The 27,464-nt window shown below is 40.4% G+C and overlaps 2 protein-coding genes across 4 annotated transcripts in view; one reads left to right on the forward strand and one right to left on the reverse strand.

Moving 5' to 3' along the window:
- The window catches only part of KCTD9 (potassium channel tetramerization domain containing 9), a 43,582-nt gene extending 35,665 nt beyond the window's left edge, over positions 1-7,917 (reverse strand). The window contains exon 1 of the mRNA XM_070416614.1: positions 7,789-7,917. Within this exon, the coding sequence (XP_070272715.1) occupies positions 7,789-7,836 (48 nt within the window). The 5' untranslated portion in view covers positions 7,837-7,917. The remainder of the gene's footprint in view (positions 1-7,788) is intronic.
- A 604-nt stretch (positions 7,918-8,521) lies between these two features.
- CDCA2 (cell division cycle associated 2) overlaps positions 8,522-27,464 on the forward strand; it is a 66,840-nt gene continuing 47,897 nt past the window's right edge. The window contains exons 1-7 of one of the 3 annotated variants that reach the window (XM_070416613.1): positions 8,522-8,570; positions 9,972-10,032; positions 10,132-10,305; positions 12,833-12,987; positions 22,563-22,710; positions 23,980-24,176; positions 26,220-26,304. In XM_070416613.1, coding sequence (XP_070272714.1) covers positions 9,972-10,032; positions 10,132-10,305; positions 12,833-12,987; positions 22,563-22,710; positions 23,980-24,176; positions 26,220-26,304 — 820 coding nt within the window. In that variant the 5' untranslated portion in view covers positions 8,522-8,570. Of the gene's footprint in view, positions 8,571-8,705; positions 8,766-8,984; positions 9,027-9,971; positions 10,033-10,131; positions 10,306-12,832; positions 12,988-22,562; positions 22,711-23,979; positions 24,177-26,219; positions 26,305-27,464 lie in introns of those variants that run through there. The other 2 variants (XM_070416612.1, XM_070416611.1) reach the window with 2 other exon arrangements.

Raw genomic sequence — 27,464 nt, forward strand, 5'->3', positions numbered from 1 at the left:
AAAACCCTCCTTTTCAACATTAACATCCTTGTCTCGCTGCTATACTAAGAATTTTCTAGATAGGTCTTTCTCCTTTTCCACTTTTTACCACTGCTTCTTGTACATCTCTACATGGCTTTATTTAGCCTGACACTATCCCCTCCTAACCCTAACATCAACTTTCTCTTCAAGCATTTCTTTTCCCTTCTCTCTCAATTGGTCATATCATAAAGTGGATGCAAATTTCATGCATCTGTGTATATAAAGCACTGTATTTAATTTAAATAGAACCTACATTTTATATGACTTTTTAAAAAATACAAAATTAAATTGTTTTCTACTTCCATATGATTTATTTATTTTTTTCCTGTGGGTCAGTTGTCTCCTAATGAAAATAAAGGCCACCCACCTGCTCTAAAAATTTAGAAGCCACTAGTTACAAGAAGCTATTTAAATTTCAACCTATTAAAATTAATTAAAAGTTAAAAGTCAGTTCATCTGTCACACTAGCCCTTCCTTCCCAAGAAACTCCAATTCCTTTCCCTCTCTCGCCTCTCCTCACCCGATTCCTTTTGGTTTTTAATATTTAAATGTTTTCATTCATTTCTGTATTTCTGTGATCAAAAGCCACATTAGCTAGTGGTTACCATGTTGAATAGCATGGGTATGGAATATTTCCACCATCACAGTTGGATAGTGCTGTTCCAAAGAGCAGAGGAAAATTAAGAACAAAGAAATATCTATTTTAATTCTGTTAGGCTTGACCATGCCATAGCAATGCATAGCAACAAAGTGATAGAACCTGTTTATATTGGAGGGCTGAGGAGCTGCCTTCTTTCCTTTCTTCCCCATTGAAGTCAAATTTGATTATAAGACAGGAAAAAACCATGTATAGAGTTATGCAATTCTCGGGGCAATCAAAGCACAATAGGAGTTTCCTTGTAGGTTGCAAAAATAATATACTACAACATGGGTGAATCTGGAAAACATTATGCTAAGTGAAATAAACCAGACAATAAAAGGACAAACATTGTATGATTTCAATCCAGTTTAACTTTTACTTCATTATCACTTAAATCAACCCTCAGATACTTTAAACACAATTTATCATTTGACTAACATATTTTCTGATCTGACTTTCTAGACTGTCAAGGTTTGACTAAAAAGTTTTTATGCATTCTTTGAATACAGGTAACCAACTATCCCCTGCTGATGAGCAGCACTCAAGTTTAGCCAAAGTGCTACCCTCCTCTTTGAAGCCAGAAAAATAACCACAGCCAGTTTAAAAAGAAGGATCCACTAGATTAAATGTTACACTACCAGGCCTATAGTAAGCCTTTGACATATACTTAAATGGTGGATGAAGTTTTCATTGCTTTCAGAGTGTTGAACTGGGACATGCCTGTTTTGTGTCAGTTATATCCATTTGTCTTTTCCACTGACATTAAATTGAAACACAAAGTATATAGTATAAATGCAATTTTAAAGTGATATTCATAAAATTACTGAAAGTGGCTGTCTTTGGATAATGGAATTATGGTAGACTTATTTTCTTATGAACTTTTGCTTTGTTTTCTAGATTTGTTACAATGAACTTGTGTTACTGATTTAATAAAGGGCAAAAGTTATAATTTATTTGAGGTTGCCATTGCTCTAGATCAGGGGTGGGGGACCTTTTTTCTGCCAAGGGCTATGTGGATATTTATAACATCATTCTTGGGCCATACAAAATTATTAACTTAAATATTAGCCTGCTATATTTGGTCAAACATTTAATTAACTCACCCCTAATGCCTTGGCTGGATCAGATCAAATGATTTCGAGGGACCTGAGGGCCAGACGTTCCCTACCTTGCACTTGCTTTAGAAATAAAAATTATTTTTTGCAGTTGACAATCTAGCAATTGACAATTTCCTTTAAATAAAATTTAATTTTATGCATATTAATATTCTTTATTATATTCTTTTATATAATGCAAATAATAATTCTGTAAATTTGAAAATGCCCCTTAAATTGGACTAATATACCTGTTTTTCACTTGGAGGGGATTTTGGGCTTTTTTTTTTTTTTTTAACTAGTTCACTTTAGTTTGACTTTTTTTTTTCTAATACTTTTATTGATTTCAGAGAGGAAGGGAGCGGAATAGAAAGATAAAAACTTCAATGATGAGAATCATTGATTGGCTGCCTCCTGCACGCCCCCATTGGGGATTGAGCCTGCAACCTGGCATGTGCCTTGACCAGGAATCAAACTGTGACCTCCTGTTTTATAGGTCGGTGCTCAAACCACTGAGCCATGCTGGCTGGGCTAGTGTGACTCTTGAGCATACTAACACTAACAAATTATATTGAATTTTATAAAACTAATATTCTAAAGCTCTTTTATATAAACGAATCAGAATATCAGATTTAAAAATAGTCTGTTTAAAAAAGACTCAAACAGACTAGTACATCTTTCTTTATATAACAACTGTGTTAGAAAAAAGCAGCAATGGAAATCTTGTATATATCATGGATATGTGTTCTAATTGTTATATACTAAGTTTACTTTGGTCCTCATACAGCGGCTGAGCATTTGTAAAATGGTCATGATCATAATGGTTATTTGCTTCATGTGCATTATACTCCCCAGTGTGGACCTGAAATTTCCACGTCACTTTACTAACTTAGGCACTATACTATACCTAGAATGAAAGCACTCTATGGAGTAAATTGAGAAACACATCTGTTAAAGTTTATGACCACTATAATATACTGCTATTTAACTTAATCGCTTCTAAATTTCAGGTCCTATGATAAGTGAAAGCAATCTATCAATTGAGAAAATAAATGGTGTATTATGTACAGCAGGACTTTTCAGTTTAATGTAAGTTTTAAATTTGCCTTTAAATACCATTTTCAAATTGTAACCTATATTAGTAAAATTCAAAAATTAAAACCTGCACATGTATTTAAAACATTTTTTATATCCCCCACAATATCTATTACATAATACACAATCGATAAATACTTGTTTAATTTATGCAGGCCAATTTAAATTACTGCAAATAATCAATTACAAAGACTAACTTAATGTAGAACTCAACTTACTCTACTTACACTTTTAGTTGAATACATTTAAAAAATTAAAATGAATTTATTCCTAAAAAAGATGACATTAATTCTAGACCAAAAAGGCAAATACTAAAATATTAAAAATTAAAAAGTCTGAAAACACCAAGTGTTGAGAGGATGTGGATCAATGGGAAGGTTTATTCAATGCTGGTGGGACATAAATTAATGCAATGACATTGAAAAATAATTTGGCACTATTTTGTAAAATTAAAACATTCACACACCCTAACACCCAATAATTACAACTTAAATATATAGAAGCCATGGTTCTCAAATGTATAGACAGGCAGCTGGAACTAAGGGAATATGTTAACAACTCAAATCCTAGTCCCACCCCAGACCTACTAACACTGAAACTTTGGGGGTGGGATCCAGCAATGTGTTTTCTCAATTGCTCCAGGTAATTCCAATGCATGCTATAAAGTCTGTGAACCATGGCCCTAGAAAAATGCTTGCATGTGTATCAAGATACATACATATGTGTGCATATATATATATATATATATATATATATATATAAATATATATATATATGCATATTCATGGAGCACTGTTAATTTAATAACAAACTATAAAGAAAATAAACAATTCAAATGTCCATTGATAGGATAATGGATAAACTGTGGTAGTATATTTAAATATTTATATTTATACAAAGAAGTAAGAATGAATAAACTACCACTATGTGGGACACTATTGATGGAATCTTAGAAATATTATATTAATAGCCAAGTCCAAAAAGACTACATGCAATGAGATACCAAATTCGGATATATTTCACAAAAATGACAAAGAATATATAGTTTAGTTATATATACATAAGTGACAAAACTACTATTAAAAAAGCATGGAAAAGAGAAATACAAAATTCATGAAAATGGGATAGGCAGGGGGAAAGGAAAGTGGATGAACACATTAAGTTATTGGTAATAAGCTATTTCTTGGTTGTGTGGCAAGCTTACTGAAATTTCTTATACTAATGGCTTTTTAATTTTATGCATATTAATATTATTATATTCTTTTGTATGTACCAAGTATATTTTAAAACTGTTTAACTTGAAGAGCAAGCCCTCACAAGGTTCTTATTAGATATTCAGATTTCAATAAGCAAAAGTTCACGTAGATTTTCACCTGCCTTCAACTCTAACAATATAATGGGTTCAAATCTGGATATATAATATCAACAACATATTTCTGACTAATAGCAAAGCCAGAAGAAAACAGTTACTTCCTGGACCAAGACTATAAACATCAATAGAGAATTAAGTTTTATTTCATATCCCACTAAGTCTGCAGCCTGGCAAGGTGCCTCAATACAAAGACGGCACTCTTTAGTGTCGGCTGAATGAATAAGGTATCCAAAAGGCCTATGCTTTGCACAGCTCATGACTGAATATTCTGAACTTATGTTCAAGAGATACAGAAACTGAATTGACACCAGGTTGCTCAGAAGGCACTTGCTATGCTCAGGTATCTGAGTCCTCATTTCAATTTTCTTAACGACAGCTGTTAGATGGAATAATAAAAAGAGAACAATGGGAATTCTGAGCATATGGAGAAAAGATGAAAGGCAAATTTAAAAAATTCAAATTCAAAGAATATGATTTTCTAAACAACATGAGGACTTTTATTGACTGCAGTAAATATCTCCTAAATATTTATCAATAAATTTAGTGAAATATTGCCAAATACCAAATTGACTTTAAACATGAAAAAAAGAAGTTAAAGAAAAAAATTCTGAAATGGTTTATTTTCATGTCCTGGCAAATATTTTTAAATGTCTTGCTAATTGGGATGATCTCATCCTATCATTGGCTAACATTTCAAAGAAAAATCGTACAAATTAAGGAAGCACTTATTGTTAATAGCAGTTATTAAATAAAATTTCAAACAGACTTCTTTAAAATTTGGCACTTTTTGACTTCTCAGATCCAAAGAGATCCACCATTAAAAAAATCTCATAATTTATATTAGGAGAAGGGGCAGCACTACCATTTTCTCATTATTTGTTCTTGCAGGATTATACTGTCTTCAACCCGCCGATTCTTTGAAGAAATCTTTTAAAGCCACTTGGCATTGTGGTGAGGGTTAATTTAGAGACAAAAATGGATAACATGAATCTTAACCTGGTACTTGGTAGCTTCCATACATCACAACATGCCAAAGAGAACCAACCCAGTGAAGAAGCTGCCCACCTGGACATACTCCCTTCTCTCAGAAGACTTGGGATCAACAGATACATTGGGTGGTGGAAAGCATCTGTGTCTTTCCAGAATGGGAAAAAAAAAGTTGTAACATTATTTTATGTTTTTAAGTAAAAACCATAAATCTTAAACTCTACTGGATCCTCTTGTGCAGCCTGTGGTGCGGCATCTCACTGCGGAAAGCACTGTTTTAGAGAATACACAGTCCACCCTTCCACATCAAAATGTTCACTAGTTACACTTTATTGTTTATTCACTAACTAGAGGCCCGATGCACGAAATTCGTGCAAGGGACTCGGCCCTCGCAGCCGTGGCTTCCTCCGGAAGGTCATCCGGAAGGATGTTGGGAACTGTCTGGTCTAATTAGCATATTATGCTTTTATTATTATAGATTACACAGAAAAGTCATGATGACCATATTTTGTCCCCTGCAGTGACTCTATACCTTCCAACCCCAGGCTTCATAGCCCTGTCTGGCAAATGCTGAATAAGCTTCATAGGATATTAATTTATTTGAAAAAACAGCAACACTGACATTCTGATGAGCAGGAAACAAAAATACAAGCTACAAATAAAAAGATAATGGAAGTGACACAGATGTTCCAACTGGTGGATGGGAAAATCAAACTCTATTTTGTAGTAATGTTTTTTCCCCCAGCATGTTCTTTATGAACATCATGTCATTATTATACCATCCTGGCTAAATACAGTCACTTTATATATGCAAAAATGCAGGCTGTTATGTATTATTCTGCTCTTTTGTCAAATAAAAGAATTCTAATACATTTATTTTTAATCAGCTGAAGGGAGACGAGAGGAAACACTGACAACTTTGGCATAGAATGTTTCCCAGTTGAGTAGTAAGGATTATGGCATGACATTTTAAATATTGACTCATACTAGTATTTTTCAATTTGTTTTTTTATGATCTTTTTAAACATAAACATTGATCTTTAGTTATTTGAGATGTGTTTTTCCAATCTTCTGAGATTCTCTAGCAAAATATTTTTAAAGCAAATAAAATTTAAATCCAAAAATCTAACAGAGTCAAATCTGGACAGCTTAAAAAATGTATTAAAGGTAATATGGCAAGACTAACACAAGAAATTTACAGCGTAAATACTTGTGCTTGGTCTAAACATCTTGTCTTTCACAGACTAACACAGCAGAGAGACTGGATGAAAAGGTGCATCAGAGGCCGTTTTGAGGACATATTACGATTGTAACTTTGGAAATACTAAAGCCTCCTTCTAGTAATATAAGTTTTAGATTGTGAATGTAGTTAACAACAGACAAAACAGGTTGAGAAAAAAGTTAATAATGGTCAGTAATAATGTAAATCTTGGGAAGCATCTTTTAAGGCAGCATTTATGAAAATTCAGAAACTTGAATTTATGCCAGTTCTGCTGTATATGGGTATTAAATCTCTAAGACCAGAACACAAAATCACAGTCAACAAACTACAATGTGGTTCACATTTTTAGAGCATGTTTGAAACTGCAGAATAAGTTGGAAAATCATTTTTTTTTTTGACACCGTGGCACAATTACACTAATTAGAAATTTACAATGTCTCCAAATGATGCAGGAGACAAAGTGTTCTGGCCAGGAATACAGTGAGGCCAATTTACGTTTACCTTCGACTCTCAGGCTTAGTTAGTTCTAAATGTCATTTAGCCGCACCATAATGTCTGACTTGAACAGTCACATTTTCCAAAGCAGCCGGACAACTTTCCTGGGTGGGGCAAGAGCTGAGAAGGAAAAGGCTTCATTTTGGATTGCTCTGGCGCTGGAAAATATTTAGCACCACACCCTCCACAGAGGCCTAACCCAGAAAGGAGTGGCTAAAGTCAGTCCCTGGGGCCTGGCACAGCCCCCAACCCAAACACGGTGGGATCAGAGCACACAAGTTTGGCGGCGGCGGGGCTTGGGGCCCCTGAGAGTGAAGGAACCGTCAGGAAAATGTCCCTCCTTTTCGAGCCTTTATTAGACCTAGAATGCGAGAGCATCTCATGCATTCACTGATGGAGCTTTATTTTTTTACCCGATCAAGCCCGCATGCCACCACCGGGGCGGACCATTAGTCAGCACCAAGGTGGAAACGAGCGCCCGCGGGCCGGGTGCGGGCAGCGGGGTCTTCCGGGAGGAGGTGGGAAGGGGAGCATCGGCGCCCAGCGCCTGGGTGACAGCAGCCTCCGCGCCCTCGGCCCTCCCCGCCGCACACCGGGACGTGGGAACGATTAGGCACCGGCTGACCTGCGCGGGTCCCTAGGGCGGCAGGGGAGCCGAAGGGCAGGCTCGAGGTAGGAATCTGGGGGCTGGGAGGAGGCTGCGGGGACCCGATCTTCACCGCCCAGACACCCGCCGCCCCGCTCACGCCCACCTCCCAGCCTCTCTCCCCAACTTCAGCCCTCTGCCCCGCGAGCCCGCGCCGCGCTCTGCCGCCCTGGCCCCCCGCAGCCCGGCGCGCCTCGCCGCCTCCGACTCCCTTACCTTTCCATTCCTGGGGCTGCCGTTAAGGAACAGGGTCACCCGCCTCATCGCGCTGACCCCGCTGGGTCCTGAGTGAGTCGCCACCCTCCCACCTGGCTCTCTCCCCACCTTTTTCTTCTCCCGCCCTTCCCCACCCTCCACCCACTCGGACTCTCCCCCCTTCGCCACTTTCCTTCTCTTATAGACACACACGCACGCACTCTCCGTCCCACACCCCCGGGTTGGCGGGTCCTCCTGCCCACCCCGCCTCTGGGCGCTTCAGCCAGCCTGGGGCCCTTCCCCCAACCTTCCCCAGAGTGACTCTAAGCTCGACCAATCAACCGGCGGCGCCAGTCAGAACTCCGCCAATCATCACCTTGTACTGGGTGGGCTCATACTAACTCCGCCCCGGTGGAGGGAAGAGAGCGCGGCTGCGGTCTGGCAGGGAAGGGCTCCCAGCCAATCAGAGCAGAACTTGGAGCCGGACGGCGGCTCCAAGCGTTAAGGAGCAGGCGCAAACCCAACACCAGGTAGACCTCATCTGCATACGGAGGTGGGGTTTGAGGGAAGTGGAGCGCTAAGAAGTGACTCGCAGGCACCGACGCCGGCGGCTGTAACCCCGCCCTTCGCTCAACCCGCGGAGGAAACGGCTGCCGTCGGAGCTGGCTGATTGGGTTAGAACCACCCCATCGTTCTGTCAGGATTGGTCCAATGATTCTTTTCGAAGTTTGCAGCATCCAATCGATAGAGAGGAGGGGCGGACCGAAGAGCTAACCGTAGGGTTCCTCCGCGAGACTCTCACGGTAAGTAGTCCCCACGGACACGGGGTAACAGGTGTTCCTTCTGCTCAGTGAGTCCCCCGCAGCTAGCGGTCGCTTCTCCCCGAAATCACGAACCCCCTCGTGTTCCCGGGACGGGGAAGTAGAGGCCAGGGAGGTTTCGGGGCGCGCGCGGACACTGCGGGTGGCGGCGGCGCAGAGGTTCCTGGAGTAACGTCGGTGAGCCGCGGGGGCGGGGCGGGCGATTTGAATCCGGAGGCGGGCGGTGGCCGCGCGGAGCTGAAGGCTAGATTCCGCGGGCGACGGGTCGCGGTGATCGGTGGCCCGGGACGCGGCAGTCGTCCAGGCTGCTGGCTCTTGAGCGAGCCCTGCAGGACGGAAGAGCCGAGGTTTAGAAGGCAAGGCCGCCACGTCCCTCTCGTGCTGCGGCGCGTCCACGGTAACCCCGGACGAGAGGACGGCCCGGCTGCGGGGCCAGAGGTAGGGTCTGGCTTTCAGGTGTCTCACACGGCGGTGCTGTGTCTCAGGAGTGTCTTCTCCTTACCCTGCCCCACGGAGACAGTGGTTCTCCTGCGACCGGGGCTGGTTCAACCCGCGTGCTTTTCAAAATGCAGATTTCTGGGGCCCAGCCCGACCCCCTGAATTAGAATTTCCGGGATTCCACGAAGCTGGGCCCTTAGCAGGGGACGCAGATGACTCAGATGTTCTCTAAGATCGAGAAGCCAGGGCCTATAGCAGCGATTGTCAAGATTTTTTTTTTTTAATCTCATGGCACACATAAACTAATCACCAAAATTCTGTTGCATACAAAAAATATGTATTTTTTGCCAATCTGACAAAATAATAGGTGTGATTTGGATTCATTCACACCAGACGGCTATTGTGTTGACTGTTGTCCCTTTTTAAATTCACAATCCGATTGTGGTTCTCAACCTTCTGGCCCTTTAAATACAGTTCCTCATGTTGTGGTGACCCCCAACCATAAAATTATTTTCGTTGCTATTTCATAACTGTAATGTTGCTACTGTTATGAATTGTAATGTAAATATCTGATATACAAGATGTCTTAGGCGACCCCCGTGAAAGGGTCGTTCGACAGAAAAAGGGGTTGCGACCCACAGGTTGAGAACCGCTGAAAGGGAAAAAGAGGTCAGGGCCCCTGACGAAACAGCCAGGTAGTGCAGGTTTTTAAACATTCTTGCAGCACATTGGTTGGAAATTGCTGGCTTATAGTTTGGGGCTTGCTTTTTTCTTTTTCCAAACAGCAGTTTCCTCCATTTCCCTCTAATTTGTGTTCCAAAAGTACTCTCCACATTTAATTTTATGCCAATGTAGATTGTATTCGAGTTCAGTCTTGAATGAGGATCTTCATTAAATCACATTAATCTGAGGAATGGGGTTCTTTTTTCTCTTCTCTTTTTTTAGATGGACACCAATTCAAAAGACAGCGAGCCCTTTGAAACCAAGGAGCCTGCTGTTAATGCTGGTATGTAGTGATCCGTGGCCTCCTTGTGAAATTTAAGATTCAGATATTTTCCTTGGTAATGATGCTTAATTAGCCCCCTCAACATCTTGTCTGTTTCAGAAAAGGCCTCTTTCCCTTTGGGAAATGGAAATCTTGTAACATCCCAGAAGCCTGCAGCTGAAGTGATTCCTAATCCTGGCACACCAGATAATTTCAAATCCCCTTTGGACTTCTCCACAGTAACTATACAGCAATTGGGAATTACGCCTGAAAGCTTTGTAAAGAACTCTGCAGGTAAGAAGAGTATTTCAGTGCTTTTGAAGTTTAAAAATAACTGCAATGTAACTCAATTTGTTCCCCTATCCTGTGTACCTTACTACTTTACGTATCTAAATTGATTGACTCTGAAAACTTGTTTGATCAGAAAGACTTCTGTGGACATGCACAGTTCGTCCAGCTTAGCAGGAGACCAGGGTCTGGGCCACCCAGCATGATTATGTTCCTAAGTCAGAGTTGTCCTTCCTGCGCAAACTGGAAAAGATTGTGTGTGTAAGTCGTGTTTTGACCCAACACATGTGATAGAGGAGTGTGTATACTATAAATAGTAAGACATTTTATGGTCACATATGACAAAAATAAGAAATTTGAAGAGCAAGTAAGAAAATATTACATTGAATGATTGGAGTTTGCTTCTTTCAAAATCACAAACAGACAATTGGCTCAAACTAATCTTCAAGGAGTAGAAGGAAAATTCCACTGTGAAGTCTGACTTAGATGAAGGAGAAATATGGGAGAGGAATTAGATTTGAGAATAGCATTTAGAAATGGAAGGTAATGGGGGAGTTGAAAGTCAAAGGGCACTAGACTAATACCTGCTTGAGACAAGACTGAAGTGGCAATCCATTCCTTGCTTGCTTCTCAAGAACATCACTCTTAGACCTGTAAAAATCTACATTTATTTTCTGTGCTTATGCATATGGCCAGAATTCAGGGTAGTGTGCCAAAAGAAGATAGATAGCTAAGAGAAACACCTTACCTTGAAGATTTGAGAACAGGAAAGTGCATGTGCCTAGGTGGAGATTGTTCCTTTCAGTCCATGGGGATTAGACTGGCTAATTCAGAAAGAGAGTTTTGGTCCAAAGCAAGTCATTACTGTGTGCTAAAATATGAAACAAAAGTGAGAACTATTAATTATAAATATAGTCATACATTCGTTCCACACAACTCTGTGTGTGTGTGTGTGTGTGTGTGTGTATGTGTATCCTATATAATAAAAGGCTAATATGCAAATTGACTGAACGACAGAATGACCTGTTGCTATGATGCGTACTGACCACCAGGGGGCAGACAGTCGATGCAGCAGCTGCCCCGTGGTGGTCAGTGCACTTCCACAGGGGGAGCGCTGCTCAGCCACAAGCCGGGCTGACTGGCTGGCAAGGGCAGCGGTGGTGGCGGGGGCTTCTCCCACCTCTGCGGCATAGCTAAGGATGTCCGACTGGGGAGCGGGCCTAAGTCATCAGTCGGACATCCCCCGAGGGCTCCTGGACTGCTAAAGGGTGCAGGGCGCATGCCAGGCTGAGGGGACACCCCCCCTTCCCCTCCCCAGTGCAGGAATTCATGCACAGGTGGGGTCCCTTGGGGTAGCCTGTGGGGATTGGGCCAAAACCGGCAGTTCAACACCGCCTGCCGCATCCATCCCATTGACGTTCATACTGGTTGTTGGGAGCCACCTGGCGGCCGCTTTTATATCGTTTCTTCCTTGTGGAGCATCTAGGGAGGGGAAGTGGCCGCAGTGCCCAAGGCCAACTTCCAGGAGGCTGGTGGCACTGCTGGGTTCATGCTGGTGCCACCGGTCCGTCGGTGCCTGGCCTGTTCTCCGGAGATTGGACCTGCAGGACTACTGAGGGAGTGAGTGGCTGCTGTCGGGCTGGTGTGCCACCGGGACGGGTCGGTCAGCTGAGTGGCGCTCTCGCTGTGGGAGCGCACTGACCACCAGGGGGCAGCTCCTGCATTGAGCGTCTGCCCCCTGGTGGTCAATGCGCGTCATAGCGACTGGTTGACTGGTCGTTCAGTCACTTAGGCTTTTATATATATAGATATGCATACATAATTTTTCTTTTTTTAAATTGTCACCCGAGGATATTTTTCCATTAATTTTTAGAGAGAGAGTGGAAGTGAAGGGGAGAGACAGAGAGAAAAACATCCATGTGAGAGAGACACATGGATTGGTTGCTTTTCGCACATGTCCAGATATGGGGCCAGGGATTGAGCCTGCAACTGTGGTACGTGACTGGAATCCAATCTGGGACTCTTCAATCCATGGGCTGGCGCTCTATCCACTGAACCAAACTGACTAGGGATCCATCCAACTATATTTAATAAATACCTCTGTGTACCTGGCAGTGTTCCAGGAACATGGAATAAATCAGAAGTCCTTAAACTTTTTAAACAGGGGGTCAGTTCCCTGTCCCTCAGACCGTTGGAGGGCCAGACTATATAGTTTAAAAAAAAAACTATGAACAAATTCCTATGCACACTGCACATATCTTATTTTGAAGTAAAAAAACAAAACGGAAACAAATACAATATTTGTATTTGCATGTGGCCCGCGGGCCGTAGTTTGAGGACCCCTGGAATAAATCAATGGACAAAGCTTTTTATCCATTTGATCATTTGTGAACAATTTTGCCTATACTCTATTTAGATTTCTGTACCACTTGTTTATCATGTTGTCTCTCAGACTGGTATATCACAGATCTTCAGGACATGAATACTGAGGATTGCTTTGTTTTGTTTCAATTTAAAAGAGTTTTCGTTGTAGGAAAGTCATCATCCTGCCTTAAAAAATCCAGACGACGTTCTACAGTTGGTGTTCGGGGCTCTCCTGAAACAAACAATCTGATTCGTTTCATTGCTCAGCAGCGGAATTTAAAGAATGCAGAGAAGTCTCCTTTGACACAGGATTTCCCTTTTCTGGTATGATTTTCTTTAATTTCTGTCATGAATTCTAGGGAGAATGTTTTGCTTTTGTAAAGTGTTTCTACCTTCCTGTTTTGGATCTGGAGAGATGATAATCCTCTGTCTTATTGGAAGTGTGCATTTAATGTAAATGATGTTGAGCATGTAAATAGGTTTACAGTTGTTCATGTGGAAAATAATACAGTAATATAAATAATAAAAGAATAAATTGTTTTGCAACTATAAACTTACTTTTGCCAACCCCTATATTAAATGTTACAAGATTCTGGATAGAAATGGCTTTCTAGAGGAGTTTTCTTTTGCAAATTTTTTTCTAGTTAATATCTTTTTCTATAGTGAGGTGAAGCATTGTTTTCCAACCTTTTTCTTTAGATATCTTATCTCTTAACTGTGTAACTTTTTTGTGACTACTATATGTTGGCATATAGGGCAAGAGTTTTTAGGACAAAATGTATTTGGGATAACCTGTGGAAGGGAGCAAATTATTTGCCTGCTGATGGGGAACTATTGAGATATTTTTACAGGTTTTTAGTAGAATAACCAAAGTCAAATAGTAGTACAAGTCTTCCTATGAATGACACAGTCCCCAGTTTATCCTTCTTAAAGGACAATTGCTTTTGCCTCTTGTGCTATTGGCCTTCCTATTTTAAAATGTACTTACATTGCCCACTTCTTTATTTTTAGACAGTATGTGTGCGTAGGCCATGTAGTGCAGTGCAGTAGTTCTCAAAGTTTATCTGCAGATCCCTGGGGATCCTGGAGTTCCCTTCAAGATGTCAGAACTATTTTTTGTATATGTCCTAAGATGCTATTTGCCTTTTTCACTGTGTTGATGTTTACAACCATGCTGCAAAAGCAGTGCCGAGTAAAACTGATGGCACCAAGTTGTTATTTTATTCATCACTGACAAGCATTCACAAGAAATAGTAATAATGTCAGTTTCACTTAATATCCTGATGAAGCAATAAAAATTACACATTTTATTCATTCTCGGCCCTTGAATATTAGGTGTGATGAAATGGGAAGCACGCATCAAGTACTTCCAAAGTACATACAGAAGTGTGGATGTTTTGAGGAAAATTAAGTTATTTGAGCTCTGAGCTGGACTAAACACTTTTTTCATGGAACATAATTTTTACCTTAACGAATGACTGATAGACATCATGGTCAGTCAGACTTGGGGATGTGGCTGACATTTTCTCAAAAATGTATGTGCCATTTAAAGGAAAAACTGAGATACTTCTTACCAATGAAAAAATTTTAAGTTTTCAAGAGGAAATTGGAATCTTGGAAAAAATTCACCACCATTAGCTTGATAACTTCCCAGTAGTTAGAGTTTTCTGATAGATCAGTGGGTTTATTGAGTGTGATGTTTTGATATTGCATAGTAAAATGTGTCAACATTGGAAATCTGCATAGATGAGTGAAGCCATATTTTCCAAATGACAGTGTATGCAAAATATACCCTCAAATTGCAAGATAGACCCATAGATTATTTTTTAAAAATTTTCATTTTTAGAAAGAGAGGAAGGGGGGGAGACAGAGAGAGAGTGGGAGAGAAATGAAAATTTTGCTTTCTCACATCTAGCCATAGTTTTCCCAGCACTCTCCCTTTCTCATTTCTTCCAATACCGTCTATCAATTCTTTTCCTTTTTCCTAGTGCCTTCTGTCTTCTTCCTGTTGGCTTGGTTGTCACTAGTTTTGTTGGATAGCTGTTATTTTGTGACTTTTTTTCACCATCCATGGTAATTCTCTTTTCCTCTCCAATTTGAATTCCCTATTTCCTTGATTGAATATCTTTCTCTTGTCTTGCTTTACTACCTTATTTTTCTGGAATTTCTGCACAGCTGACAAAGATTATTCTACCAGCATATTGAGTTATAGGTTGTTTTAGTATAACAGAAATCTGGGTTGGACATATATTTTCCATCAATATTTTGAAGACATTGTTCCATTGTATTTTAGCTTACAGAACTAAAGAATCCTGTTCATTTATTCAGTCAACACATTTTTATTTCCTATCCTTTAAATGGCCTGCTTTTTAAAAAATTTAAAAAATAGTTAAAATAAGTACTATATTTATTTCAGGTTTACAACCTAGTTAATCAATTTTTATTTACCTACGGATGTAATAGTCTAACACCATACAAAATTATTGTGTTGTTATTGACTACTAGAGGCCCAGTGCATGAAATTCGTACACTGGTAGGGTCCCTAGCAGCTGCTGGCTGCCAGCCAGGGCCTCCCTCCCTCCCCATGCTGGCCTGCCCCCTGGTCGAACTCCCGGACAAACTCCCAGTCGAGCGGACAATTTGCATACTATGCTTTTATTATATAGGATATCCCCTATTCTGTACATTAAATCTCTGTGACTTAGAACTGGAAATTTGGAACTCTTAACTCTTCTTTACCTTTTTTGCTCGTCCCCCAAACTCCTTCCCCTCTGGCAGCCATCAGTTTGATCTCTGTTTCCATGAGTCTGTTTTGTTTGTTTGCTTTGTTTTTTTAATTCTACATATAAGTGAAATCATATGGTATTTGTTCTTCTCCATCTTACTTCATTTAGTATAATACTCCCTAGGTCAGTGATGGCGAACCTTTTGAGCTTGGTGTGTCAGCATTTTGAAAAACCCTAACTTAACTCTGGTGCTGTGTCACATAGAAATTTTTTGATATTTGCAACCATAGTAAAACAAAGACTTTTATTTTTGATATTTATTTTTTATATTTAAATGCCATTTAACAAAGAAAAATCAACCAAAAAAATAAGTTTGTGTGTCATAGATTCGCCATCACTGCCCTAGGTCCATCCATGTTGTCCCAAATGGCAAGGTTTCATTCTTATGGCTGAGTAACATTCCACTGTGTGTGTGTGTGTGTAGGCTGTTTCCATATTCGGCTATCTATCCTATATAATAAAAGCCTAATATGCAAATCAACCAAATGGCAGAATGACCGGTCAGTAGGGGGCGGCAGCGCCAGGTCAGCCAAGGCAGGTGCCAGAGGGCAGAGGGAGGGGGTGGCAGTGACCAAGCCTCTAGTTGAATTTAATAAAAGAGAAACATGCAAATTGACCATACCTCCACTATACCCACCAGCCAATCAGGAGCGAATATGCAAATAAACCCAGCTAAGATGGTGGCAGCCACGGGGCTGGAGCCAGCAGGAGGCTTGGGTTGCCCCTGGCAATGGAGGAAGCCAAGCTTCCTGCCTGCCCTGCCGGCCCTGAGCTCCACTCAAGGCTACAAAGTTTCAATTATAGGAGATAAATAAATCCTAGATATCTGCTTCCAGCCGCCATGGCCTCTGCTCAAGGAGGGGCTGCTTCCAGCCCGACCAAGGCTACAAAGTTTCAATTATAGAAGATAAATAAATCCCAGATACTTGCTTCCAGCCTGTGGCCATGGCCAGCCTGCAAACAGCCATCAGCCCCTCACCTGGGCTGGCCAGGCACCCCAGCAGGGACCTCCACCCTGAAGGGGGTGTGGCCAGCCAGAAAACAGCCGTCAGCCTCTCACCCAGGCTGGCGGGGCACCCCAGTGGGGACCCCTAGCCTGAAGGGGCTGTGGCCAGCCTGCAAACCGCCATCATCCCCTCACCCAGGCTGGCCAGGCACCCCAGCAGGACCCCCACCCTGATCCGGGACACCCTTCAGGGCAAACCAGCTGGCCCCCACCCGTGCACCAGGCCTTTATCCTATATAATAAAAGGGTATATAATATGCAAATTGACCCTAACAGCAGAACGACTGGGAATGACTGGTCACTATGATACATACTGACCACCAGGGGGCAGATGCTCAATGCAGGAGCTGCCCCTGGTGGTCATTGCGCTCCCACAGGGGCAGCTCTGCTCAGCCACAAGCCAGGCTGGTGGCTGCCAGTACAGCAGTGGTGGCGAGAGCCTCTCGCCTCCTCAGCAGCGCTAAGGATGTTCGACTGCAGCCTAGGCCTGCTCCCCGCTGGCAAGTGGGCATCCCCCGAGAGCTCCCGGGCTGCCTGAGGGATGTCTGACTGCCAGCCTAGGCCTGTTCCCCCAGGGAGCGGGCCTAAGCTAGCAGGTGGTCATCCCCTGAGGGGTCCCAGACTGCGAGAGGGCACAGGCTGGGCTGAGGGACTCCCCCGAGTGCACAGATTTTTGTGCACTGGGCCTCTAGTCTATATATTAAAGCCTAAGTGATCGGCCAACCGTCCAACGTGCTGGTAGCTATGATGTGCAATGACCACTAGGGGGTAAACGCTCAGTGCAGGAGCTGCCGAGATGCGGTGTCTTGGCAGCTGCGGTTCTTGGGTGATGCACCCGGAACCAGAGAGGAGGGAGCCCGATTCTGGGGTGCGTCACCCAAGAACTGCCCTCTTGCAATCTGGGACCTCTCGGAGGATGTCAGAGAGCCAGTTTTGGCCCAATCCCTGCAAGCCAGGCCAAGGGACCCCACCAGTGCACAAATCCATGCACCTGGCCTCTAGTTGTAAATAATGCTGCAGTGAACATGGGGTATATTTATCTTTTTGAGTAAGTGTTTTTGTTTTCTTTGTATAAACCCAAATGTGACTTGCTGGGTCATATGGTAGCTCTGTTTTTAATTTTTTGAGGAAACTCCATAGTTTTTCCATAATGGCTGTACCAATATACCTTTTCACCAATAGTACATGATGATTATTCCCTTTTCTCTACATTCTTGCCAACACTTATTGTCTTTGATGATAGACTGATAGGTGTGAGATGATATCTCATTGTGTTTTTGATTGGCATTTCCCTGATGATGAGTGATGTTGAGCACCGTTTTGTGTATCTGTTTATTTGGAAAAACATGTATTGAGATCTTCTGCCTATTTTTTAATTGTATTGTTTATTCTTTTCCAATTGAGTTGTATGAGTTCTTTATATATTTTGGATCTTACCTCCTTATCACATATAGAATTTGCAAATATTTCCTCCTATTTGGTAGGTTGCCTTTTCATTTCATTCTTTTGAGATTTTTTTTTTTTTGCTATGTGAATCCTTTTTAGTTTGATGTAGTCCCACTTGTTTACTTTTTATGTTGTTGCCAAATCAGAAAGTCTGCCAAGACTAATGTCAAGGAGCTCATTGTCTATATTTTCTTCTAGGAGTTTAATGGTTTCAGATTTTACTTGCAAGTCTTTAATCCATTTTGAGTTAATTTTTGTGTATGGTGGAAATTAGTGGTCCATTTTCATTCTTTTGTATGTGGCTGTTCATTTTTCCCAGCATCATTTATTGAAGAGACCCTTTGTTCTTTGTATATTCTTTGCTTCATTGTCATAAATAGACCATCGATAGGTAGGTTTGGTTCTGGGCTCTCTATTCTTGTTTCATTGATTTTGTGTCTTTTTATGCCAATATCATACTGTTTAATTACTATAGTTTTGTAATATAGTTTGAAGTCAGAGAGTATGATGCCTCCAGCTTTGTTCTCTCTCAAGATTACTTTGACTATTTGGGGTCTTTTGTAGTTTCATACAAATTTTATGATTGCTCTATTGCTATAGTGAATGTAATTGGAATATTTATGGGGATTATATTGAATCTATAGATTGCTTTGGATACTATGGACATTTTAGTAGTACTAATTCTTTCAATCCATGGGCACAAAATATCTTTCCACTTATTTGTGTTTTCATTAATATCTTAAAATTTTCAGTATACAGATCTTTCACGTCCTTGGTTAAATTTGTTCCTAGGTATTTTTTTTAATGCAAATGCAATTGTTAATTTCTCTTTCAGATTGTTATATAGAAGTGCAACAGATTTTTGTATGTTAATTTTGTATTCTGCAGATTTACTGAATTCTGTTAATTCCAACAGTTTTTTGGTGTGGAGTCTTTGGTTTTTATATATATATATATATATATATATATATATATACACACACACACACACACACACACACACACACATATATAAAATATACAAATAGTGACAGTTTTATTTCTTCCTTTCCAATTGGGATGCCTTTTATTTCTCTTTCTTGCCTAATTGCTACTTCTTAATCTTTCAGTGTTGAGGTTTTAGCTATTGATCCTTCCCACTACCAATGATGGAAATCTAGCCCTCTTTCTTCCTCATACCTATTATCATACATACTAGAGGCCCAGTGCACAAAATTGTGCATGGGTACGGTCCCTAGGCCTAGACTGTGATCAGGGCCATTTTCCCCAGCAGCCTGCCCTGACCCCTGCCTCCACCCACCCGGGTTCCCTGTTCGCCATCCAGCGATGGGGGCCTGACGGCTGGGGGAGGGACCAAGAGTTCGGATGTTCCCACCCACTTGCCAGCCCCACCACTGCTCTGTGTGTGGGGCGACCTACTGGCGGGAGGGGGGGGGGGCGGCCTTGGCCTGGCGCCACCTTCATCCCCTGCCACCCAACCCGGGTCCCTGTTCGCCATTGGTGGCAATTGGAACCTGTGGGCCAGGGGTAGGGACCAAGAGATTGGCCCATTTGCCGCCCGCTCACCAGTCCCGCCCCCCGCTGCCACTCTCCCGGGTTCTGGTTCCCCATCCGGAGATGGGAGCCTGATAGCAGGGGGAGGGATCGAGAGGTCAGCTGTTAACGCCTGCTCACCGCCCCACCCCTGCCGCAGGTCACTCTCTGGGTGTGGGACGACCAAGCAGGACAGGGGCCTTGGTCTGGCGATGCCCACATCCCCCGCCACCCACCCCAGATCCCCGTTTGCCATCAACCATCAATCGGAGCCTGCCGGGCCGGGGAAAGAGACCAAAAGGCGGTCACTGCACCTCATAGTGACTCGTCAAGCAGTCGTTCTGTTTGTTCTGCTGTTATGGTCACTGGGTTTTTATTATATAGGGTATTCCTGTCCTCTACAACTTCCCAATAGATTGGTTACATCAGTATTCAAATGTTTACTTTCTTCTTTCCTATTCTCTCCACTACTTCTAGCTACTCCAATTAGACCACTCCATTGAGAATACTTTCATCATCATTCATCCCAAATGACCAAGACAAAGATAAAATCTAAATTTGCATCTTACTCAACCATCCTTTTTTTTTTCTTTCCTCAGTTTTTGATATGTTCGACCACTGCCTCTTTGAAAAGCTTTCTTCACTTGGTTTCTGGACTGCCACCTGGTTTTCTTCCTGTGTCACTGTCGTTCTTTCTGTGCTTAATTTGCTGATTCCACGCTTTTATTATTTTTCCCCTGTAAAAATATTAATTGTCCCAGGGTTTTCCTCTGCCCCCTTTTCTTTGCTTTCCTTATGCAGTCTAATTTTTTTTCCATGAGCAACTGGATATCCAGTTGCTATTCAACATCTCTATTTGGGTTTTATAAATAAGCATTTCAAGCATTGTATGGTCCCAACCAAATTATAGATTTCTTTTATCAGATCCTCTAATCACATCCCCATGTCACTACATCCATCATTATCCAGTTGCTCAGTACAATTATCTATCAGTATTTCTTCCTCATCTTTCATATCCAACCCATCACATATCAAAACCTATCTAGTTCCTCATGTCCCCACAGTTCACTTGCTAATGTGATTCCTGCCTACATCTCCAACTACTTGCCTAATTGCTAATTTCACTCCAACTGATCTTTCTACTTCCCTCTTTCCTTAATTCATTCACCATTTCACAGACTAATCAAAGAGATACATTTAAAGTATAAATCAAATCATTCCCTCTGCTACTTTAAAACCTTCCCATGGCTTTCTGTTATGACTTGACTTAAAAACCAAACACCTCCTGAAGCTTTCATCACATCACACCTCGCTCATCTGAGCCTTGTCTACCACAAGCCTCATCTCCCCATCTCCTTTCATCCCTGGGCACTCTTGGCCTTTCTGCTACATCTTATTTCCATCAAGGCCTCTGCTTTTGTTCTACCTTGTTCTTGTAGAATGTCTCTCCTTAACTACCCCTTTCTCATTGTTTTGGTTTCAACTCAAATATTTTTAGATCGAATATTGTTCGATACAAGCTAGGAAGCCCTTTTCGTTACTGAATCACCATTCCTTTTTCATCTTCCTAATAGCACCTCTTGTACCTAAAACTGTATAAATGTGTTTTCAGAATTTCACTCTAGAACATAATTTCCTCCCTTCATTCTAAGTCCGTGGAACAGTTTCTGGCACATGGAAGAATGTTGTTGACTGACACAGTTCATAAGACAAAAGCATCAAAAAAAGCAGTACATTTTAAGTGTTTTATTTACTTTGTATATTGTTATTCCTCATCAGAAATAAACAGTTTTGACTCAGAGAACCTAAAATTTGTTTTAAGCAGCATTTCAAAGTGCTCAAATTCCTAGGATACTGAACTTACCTCTGCCATGCTCAAATATGAGTACCAAAAAAGAATATTCGAGGTAAATTTGGGATAACCCCTTTCTTTCTCTATATCTCATATACATTAGAGTTGATCACCAGCTTTTAATGAATGTTATATGCTGTTTATGTCATAAAAGTTTACATCATTAATCATATTGGAATTTTTAAATGTTCTGTTATTATGCAACAGTTTGCTTTCTGAATGTATTTAACTGGGAATAGAATCAAGTGCATGAGCAGATTCACCATCAAACATGGCTTCAAGATTTTAACTGATTTTCCTCCATACAATATCTTAAAGGGAGGTATTTTTTTACTTTAACTTTTGCCACTTTGTGTAATTTTGTTAATTGCCACAAACTCCAAAGCAATGGAAATATGTTGGTAGTCTAAATAATAAAGGGGTAGGGGAGGAGATCCTGGATAGAGAATGTAGTCAGTAGTTTGTTTTATGGGTAAACAGAACTCAAACTGTGCATTGCTTGCATTTATCGGGCATTTCTATCCCTGCTTGTATCAGTTCCATTTTGTGCATCTTTGGCTGAAACCCTGTTAGAGTTTGCAGAGAGCTCCTGTGCTTATACCATCTTACTACTTGGTTCCGTATTTCAAGTGAATGGCTGGCTTTCAGCTCTAAGGAGGTAGGGTCCCATGAAATGAAGAAAAGTTAGCTGGAGAAGCCAAAGAAGAGGGTAAATGTGAGAGTGGGTATCTGAGCTACTAGGGAACATCTATGTGTTCTGGCCTCCTAGAGAGAGGGTGTGTATGAAGGAACATGAGTAATGAGACTAGCTTGGTTTGAACCAGGTACCCTGAGACTTGCATGAAGCAAAGGCATCATGCAGATGATTTTCTGTGAATATTTTAAAGAGTTATTTAGCCCTCAAATAATTGGGGGTATGTTTTGTCTGGGTGCCTCTTTAAAGTGTTTTCCACCTACTCCAGATTTTTCTTGTCTAGTCTATAGACTTACTAATGTCATTATTGACCAACCCATAGCTACACATGTATATTACATATCACACAGCTAAACACTGGAGGAGGAGCAGAGGGAGAAGCTAAGATGTTGGCAGCACACTGAATATTCAAACTGAAAATGTGTGATTTAAGGGAGAAGAGGCTTTGCTACACTAATTTATTATCGCTGGTCTTCCAAAAACCTTTGTATTTAGTTTTAGATTCAATAGTTTTAGGCCAAGAATATAGAAACTATGTTTGACTTGATTTATAATACCCTTTATGTCTCTGTATTTTAACAGGGCAGCCCTGTATTATATCGAAATGTTACTTCTTTAAAAGAGCGCATATCTGCCTTCCAGTCGGCTTTTCACTCCGTACAGGAAAAGGAAAAAATTACTGACTGTCCTGAGTTCTCAGAGGCAGAGGGGTTCCAAACAACAGGCTTGAGTGAGTAGAAAAAATTTCAGTCAGTTTGGACTTCTGTGGAATTCAGACAAGCCTCTGAGATATAAAAAAAGATTTAGTTCACAGTGCAAGAGCAGTCTTTCTGAGCAGAGTTGTATTTTTAAATGGAGTCTAACATTCAAGATTTGGGACATTTCATGTAAAAACCTTGATTTCTGGTTCTCTTGGGAAAAAAAACCGAATGTCAAGCATTTCTGAGCCTCCACTTCCACATGGTCACAGTTAAGTTTTAGATGTAAAACTGTCAGAGCTGATTAGCTCATTTCATCTTTATAATAGCCCATGTGACAAATTTGAGTGTGCAAACTTGATTTTTAGAGGATTATTAAGTTTGGCAAGCATTTACATGAATACCAAACACCCATCCCCGATATTATAAACTGATCTATCCAATCTGACATCTTTATAGCCTGCCATATTCTTTATAATAACTTTTAGATTATAATTCATTTGGTTATTTTTTTTGTCACCTTTGATTTTCCAATCACAAAACATTTCAATTACTAGAATTAGATGAATCTTGGCCTTATCCATAATCGTCAAAATCATACCTCTACTGCTCTGCACCCTAAGTAAGGTTCCACATGATTTTGTTTTGGTGTCTTGAACCATCTTCAAGTAATTTCAACACCTCCTTGTGTGCAGTGCACTTCAACTCAAGACAAGTTTAATTCATCTGCCTGTTAGTGCGTGACCACTCTCATGTACTCATTTTTATTTGTAGTTTGTAACTTACCTATTTTTCTTTTACCTGGGTTTTAAAATATGTTATTAACATGATTATTATAATTCTGCAAAGAATAACATTCTTTTTTGTAGCTAAGAACTGGGGCACATTGTGGCTGTATTTTCATAAACTCATACACAAAGCAGAACCAATATTAGAACATAACCACATCCTTTGAAATGTTCAAAAGAATAAGTTTCAATATAAATGTAAAAACAGAATGAGATACTGTATCACCAATGCCAATGTATTTTAGCATATCTTTCTGCATTTTATAGTCTGAAAAAACTTAATTATAATTAAATATGTTTTTCTAAGTAAATTTGTGTTAATCTTTTTAGTAGTCATGTTCACTTGTCTTTCCATTATATTTCCTTTTTTGAATTAAAAATTTTACTAGATTTTCCTATTCATTTCTGAAGTCTTTAGACTCAAGCATTAAATCATACTAAAATTATGATGTACAAAATTGTAAAAGAAAATACTCATGCCTATTTTGTTTTTATTTTGTTTTGTGTTTACAGCCAAAAAGGAAAGTCTTGGTGAATGTCAGCAGTCTGCGTTCCTTGCACAGTTATCCAAACGTCGGAGAATATCTTCTCAGAGCAATTCTGATGAAAATCTAACTAATGCAGTTGGTCCCCAGATGTTTGTTGTTGCTATTCCTCCCAGTACAGACAGAACATGCGCTTTTCAAACTTCTCTTGTAGATCTTTCTGAGGTAACTCACTTATTGGAAACATAGGAAAATAAAGCTTTGCTTTCCTGGAGAGGTAGTTTTTTTAAAAAAAAATATATTTTATTGATTTTTTACAGAGAGGAAGGGAGAAGGATAGAGAGTTAGAAACATTGATGAGAGAGAAACATCGATCAGCTGCCTCCTGCACACCCCCTACTGGGGATGTGCCCTCAACTAAGGTACATGCCCTTGACTGGAATCGAACCTGGGACCCTTCAGTCCGCAGGCTGACGCTCTGTCCACTGAGCCAAACCGGTTAGGGCCTGGCGAGGTAGTTTTAAAGATCCTTTTTTCAGTTAGAGTACCTTGTACTGCTATATTGTAGCTGGGTTTCAGATTACATGAGTGTGTGTATTTCCTACTAATTAATTTTTATTGTTAGTTGGCTTATTGGTTTTTAGAGACAGTTTTGATTAAACGCTGTCTGAAAAAGTTTTTATGAAAAGATTAAGCAGTTTGAGGTATTGTTGCAATAAATGCTGATGGTACAACAGAAAGTCACAGTCCTGTCCTGGAGTAGCTTTTTGTCTGCCAAAGGAGGCTGACATGAGTATTTTATTTACACATTACTGGTAAATTAGAAAATTATACTGTACTCCTCAGGCCTGTGCGTCTTGGCACTTCTGCCTTGGTACCTCTATGTTTGTTTTGCAAGGATTGATTTTATTTATTTTTAAATTGAATTTATTGGGGTGATATTGGTGTTACCAGAAATGGGACCTGACCCTGAGCGGGTCTGCCTAGGACCTGTGGGTAGTATGTGGGTTCTTGACCTTGTGCAGGGAAGATTTCACAGTACCAGTCCAGGGGATTTTGAGAGGACGTTTATTAAAGCTGGGTTCAGAGAAACAAGGAAGGGACTAGGACAGAAGCAGCAACAGGTGAGAGACTAGGTGGGGAAATGAGCCCAGGCTGGGCTGCTTTGGCTCACTAAGGCGTCAGAGAAAAGGGGGCCTTGGTCACAGGGTCAGGGGGTTAGTCCTGGATGCTGCCCATTGCTCCCTGGTTGCAAGTTGCTTGGAGTCCCTTAGAGTTTAGGAATGAGTGCTCGTGGGGGAAGAAGAGGCTGAAGGGAAAGGTGCAGGGCGTGCTCCTGGCAGGGAGAGTACACGCTCTGATTGGTTTAATAATTGCTATTTAGCAATTGCTCCTTTGCTCTGCTCACTTGCCTCAAGGAACTAAGGATTTTTGTTGCTGATAACTTAAGCCTGTCAAGATTATCAAAAGACCAACCTGAATGAAATATTATTGATCTTTACTCAAATGTAAACAGGGAGCTAGTTCTCTCATGCCTTCCTTTTTCATACTGTTACTTTTGGTTTGAACAGCAGGTTCCCATTTCTTCAGTGAGAAGAGACACCTAACCATTAGAATTGAAACCTTTTTTCTGTACCTTCTCTGTCACATTGATATAGTACATGTCCTAATGATTTTGTTTAGACTGGTCTAAGTTTTTGATAGTCAGTTAAAGATTCTTCAGGGTCCAATAGGTTTCGTTTAGAGTTGCTTAGAATCTCTACTCCCTCTACCTTATTCTAGCTAATAAGAAATCATCATTTGACAGAATGGATAATAATTGTTTCTTATCAAAACTTTGATTGTTTGGACATATACCATGATTAAGAAATGGTTTCCACATTAATATGTTTTCTATCCTAGCCATTAATGCTTTTCCTATCATAGCTATTGATACTTTTTTTGTTTGATTAGTAATTATATAACATTTTCTGTTGTTTGGAGAATTTCTTCTTTAATGAATTTAGTTAGCATAATTTCTAGACTTCGAATAAGGTAACAAAATGCCTAGGGAATACATTTAGAATGAATATTCTGTTTTTAGTTAGATTCTCCTTCCTATAGTTTTGAGATCAGATAATGAAGGTGATAAAATTGCCTCATTGATTGGTTTGACATTATATTTCTAGGTAATCTGCAATGCTTACTCAAACCTTTAAAAAGATACCAGTAATTCTGTAATTAATAAGATTTGGTACTTTTTTTGTGTGCACTTTTTTTCCCCCAAAGAAACTTTCTGAACGTGGTTTAACACAGTCTGGATGTTTAGTTGAAGAATCTATTTCACTTCCTGAGCTCACAGAGGCTTCAGCTGGTAAGTATTTAATTTTTCCTTAGTATGTGTGCCAGTTCACCCATTGAAATATCTGTTCAGTAGACATCTATACTTGGTGTACCTACGTGCTGAAATTTGGGAAAACTAAAACAGTTCCCTACATTTTAATGTTTCTTGATCTATTAGAAATGTTTCAGAATTCTTCTTACTTGAGAGAGGGAATTGTTTTCTTTGAATAAGAATTAAGTGAAATATTTCCAACCTGATAAAATGTATTGTAAAGACTAGGATCTCTGAACATATTAACGGGTACGTTTTGTTAGAAAAAACACTACACATGATTTTGTTTTGTTTTGTTTTGTTTAAGGTTGTGGGAAAAGGGACCAGGATTCAAATTTCAGTCTTTTCCAAAATCAGTGTACTTATATTGAATGAAAGTCACCAGTAAAGTATTAGGTTTATTTTCAACGTACCTGTGTCTCTCTTTAAAGTAAAACTCTTGTATTGTGTTTTCTTTAATCCATCTGAGATTCTTCTTTTAATTGGATTATTTCGTTCATTAACCTTTCAAGTCAGTAGTGATATGGTTTGATTTAAATCTACCATTTTAGCATACATTTTCTGTTTATTCTCTTAATCTTTTTTCCCTTTGTTTCCCTCTTTGTGTCTTTTTTATGTTTATTTGAAAAAAAATTTTTAAGTAAATTATTGTTACCTTTTATTTATTTTTTATTATTATTTTTAAAAATATATATTTTATTGATTTTTACAGAGAAGAAGAAAGAGGGATAGAGAGTTAGAAACATCGATGAGAGAGAAACATCGATCAGCTGCCTCCTCCACACTCCCTACTGGGTATGTGCCCACAACCAAGGTACATGCCCTTGACCAGAATCGAACCTGGGACGCTTGAGTCTGCAGGCCGACGCTCTATCCACTGAGCCAAACTGGTTAGGGCTATTTTTTATTTTTTTGAATGTAAATTTTTTTATTGTTTTTTTTTTTTAAATTAAATTTTTATTGTTCAGATTACATTTGTTCCTCTTTCCCCCCCCATAACTCCCCTCCTTCCAGTTCCCGCCCCACCCTCCGCCCTCACTCCCCACCCACTGTCCTCATCCATAGGTGCACGATTTTTGTCCAGTCTCTTCCCGAATCTCCCATTCCCCTTTCCCCCCCAAGAATAGTCAGTCCATTCC

Source organism: Myotis yumanensis, unplaced genomic scaffold, assembly GCF_028538775.1.
Source record: "Myotis yumanensis isolate MYYU_CA2020_CCGP unplaced genomic scaffold, mMyoYum1.0.hap1 SCAF_5, whole genome shotgun sequence".
Lineage (NCBI taxonomy): Eukaryota > Metazoa > Chordata > Mammalia > Chiroptera > Vespertilionidae > Myotis > Myotis yumanensis.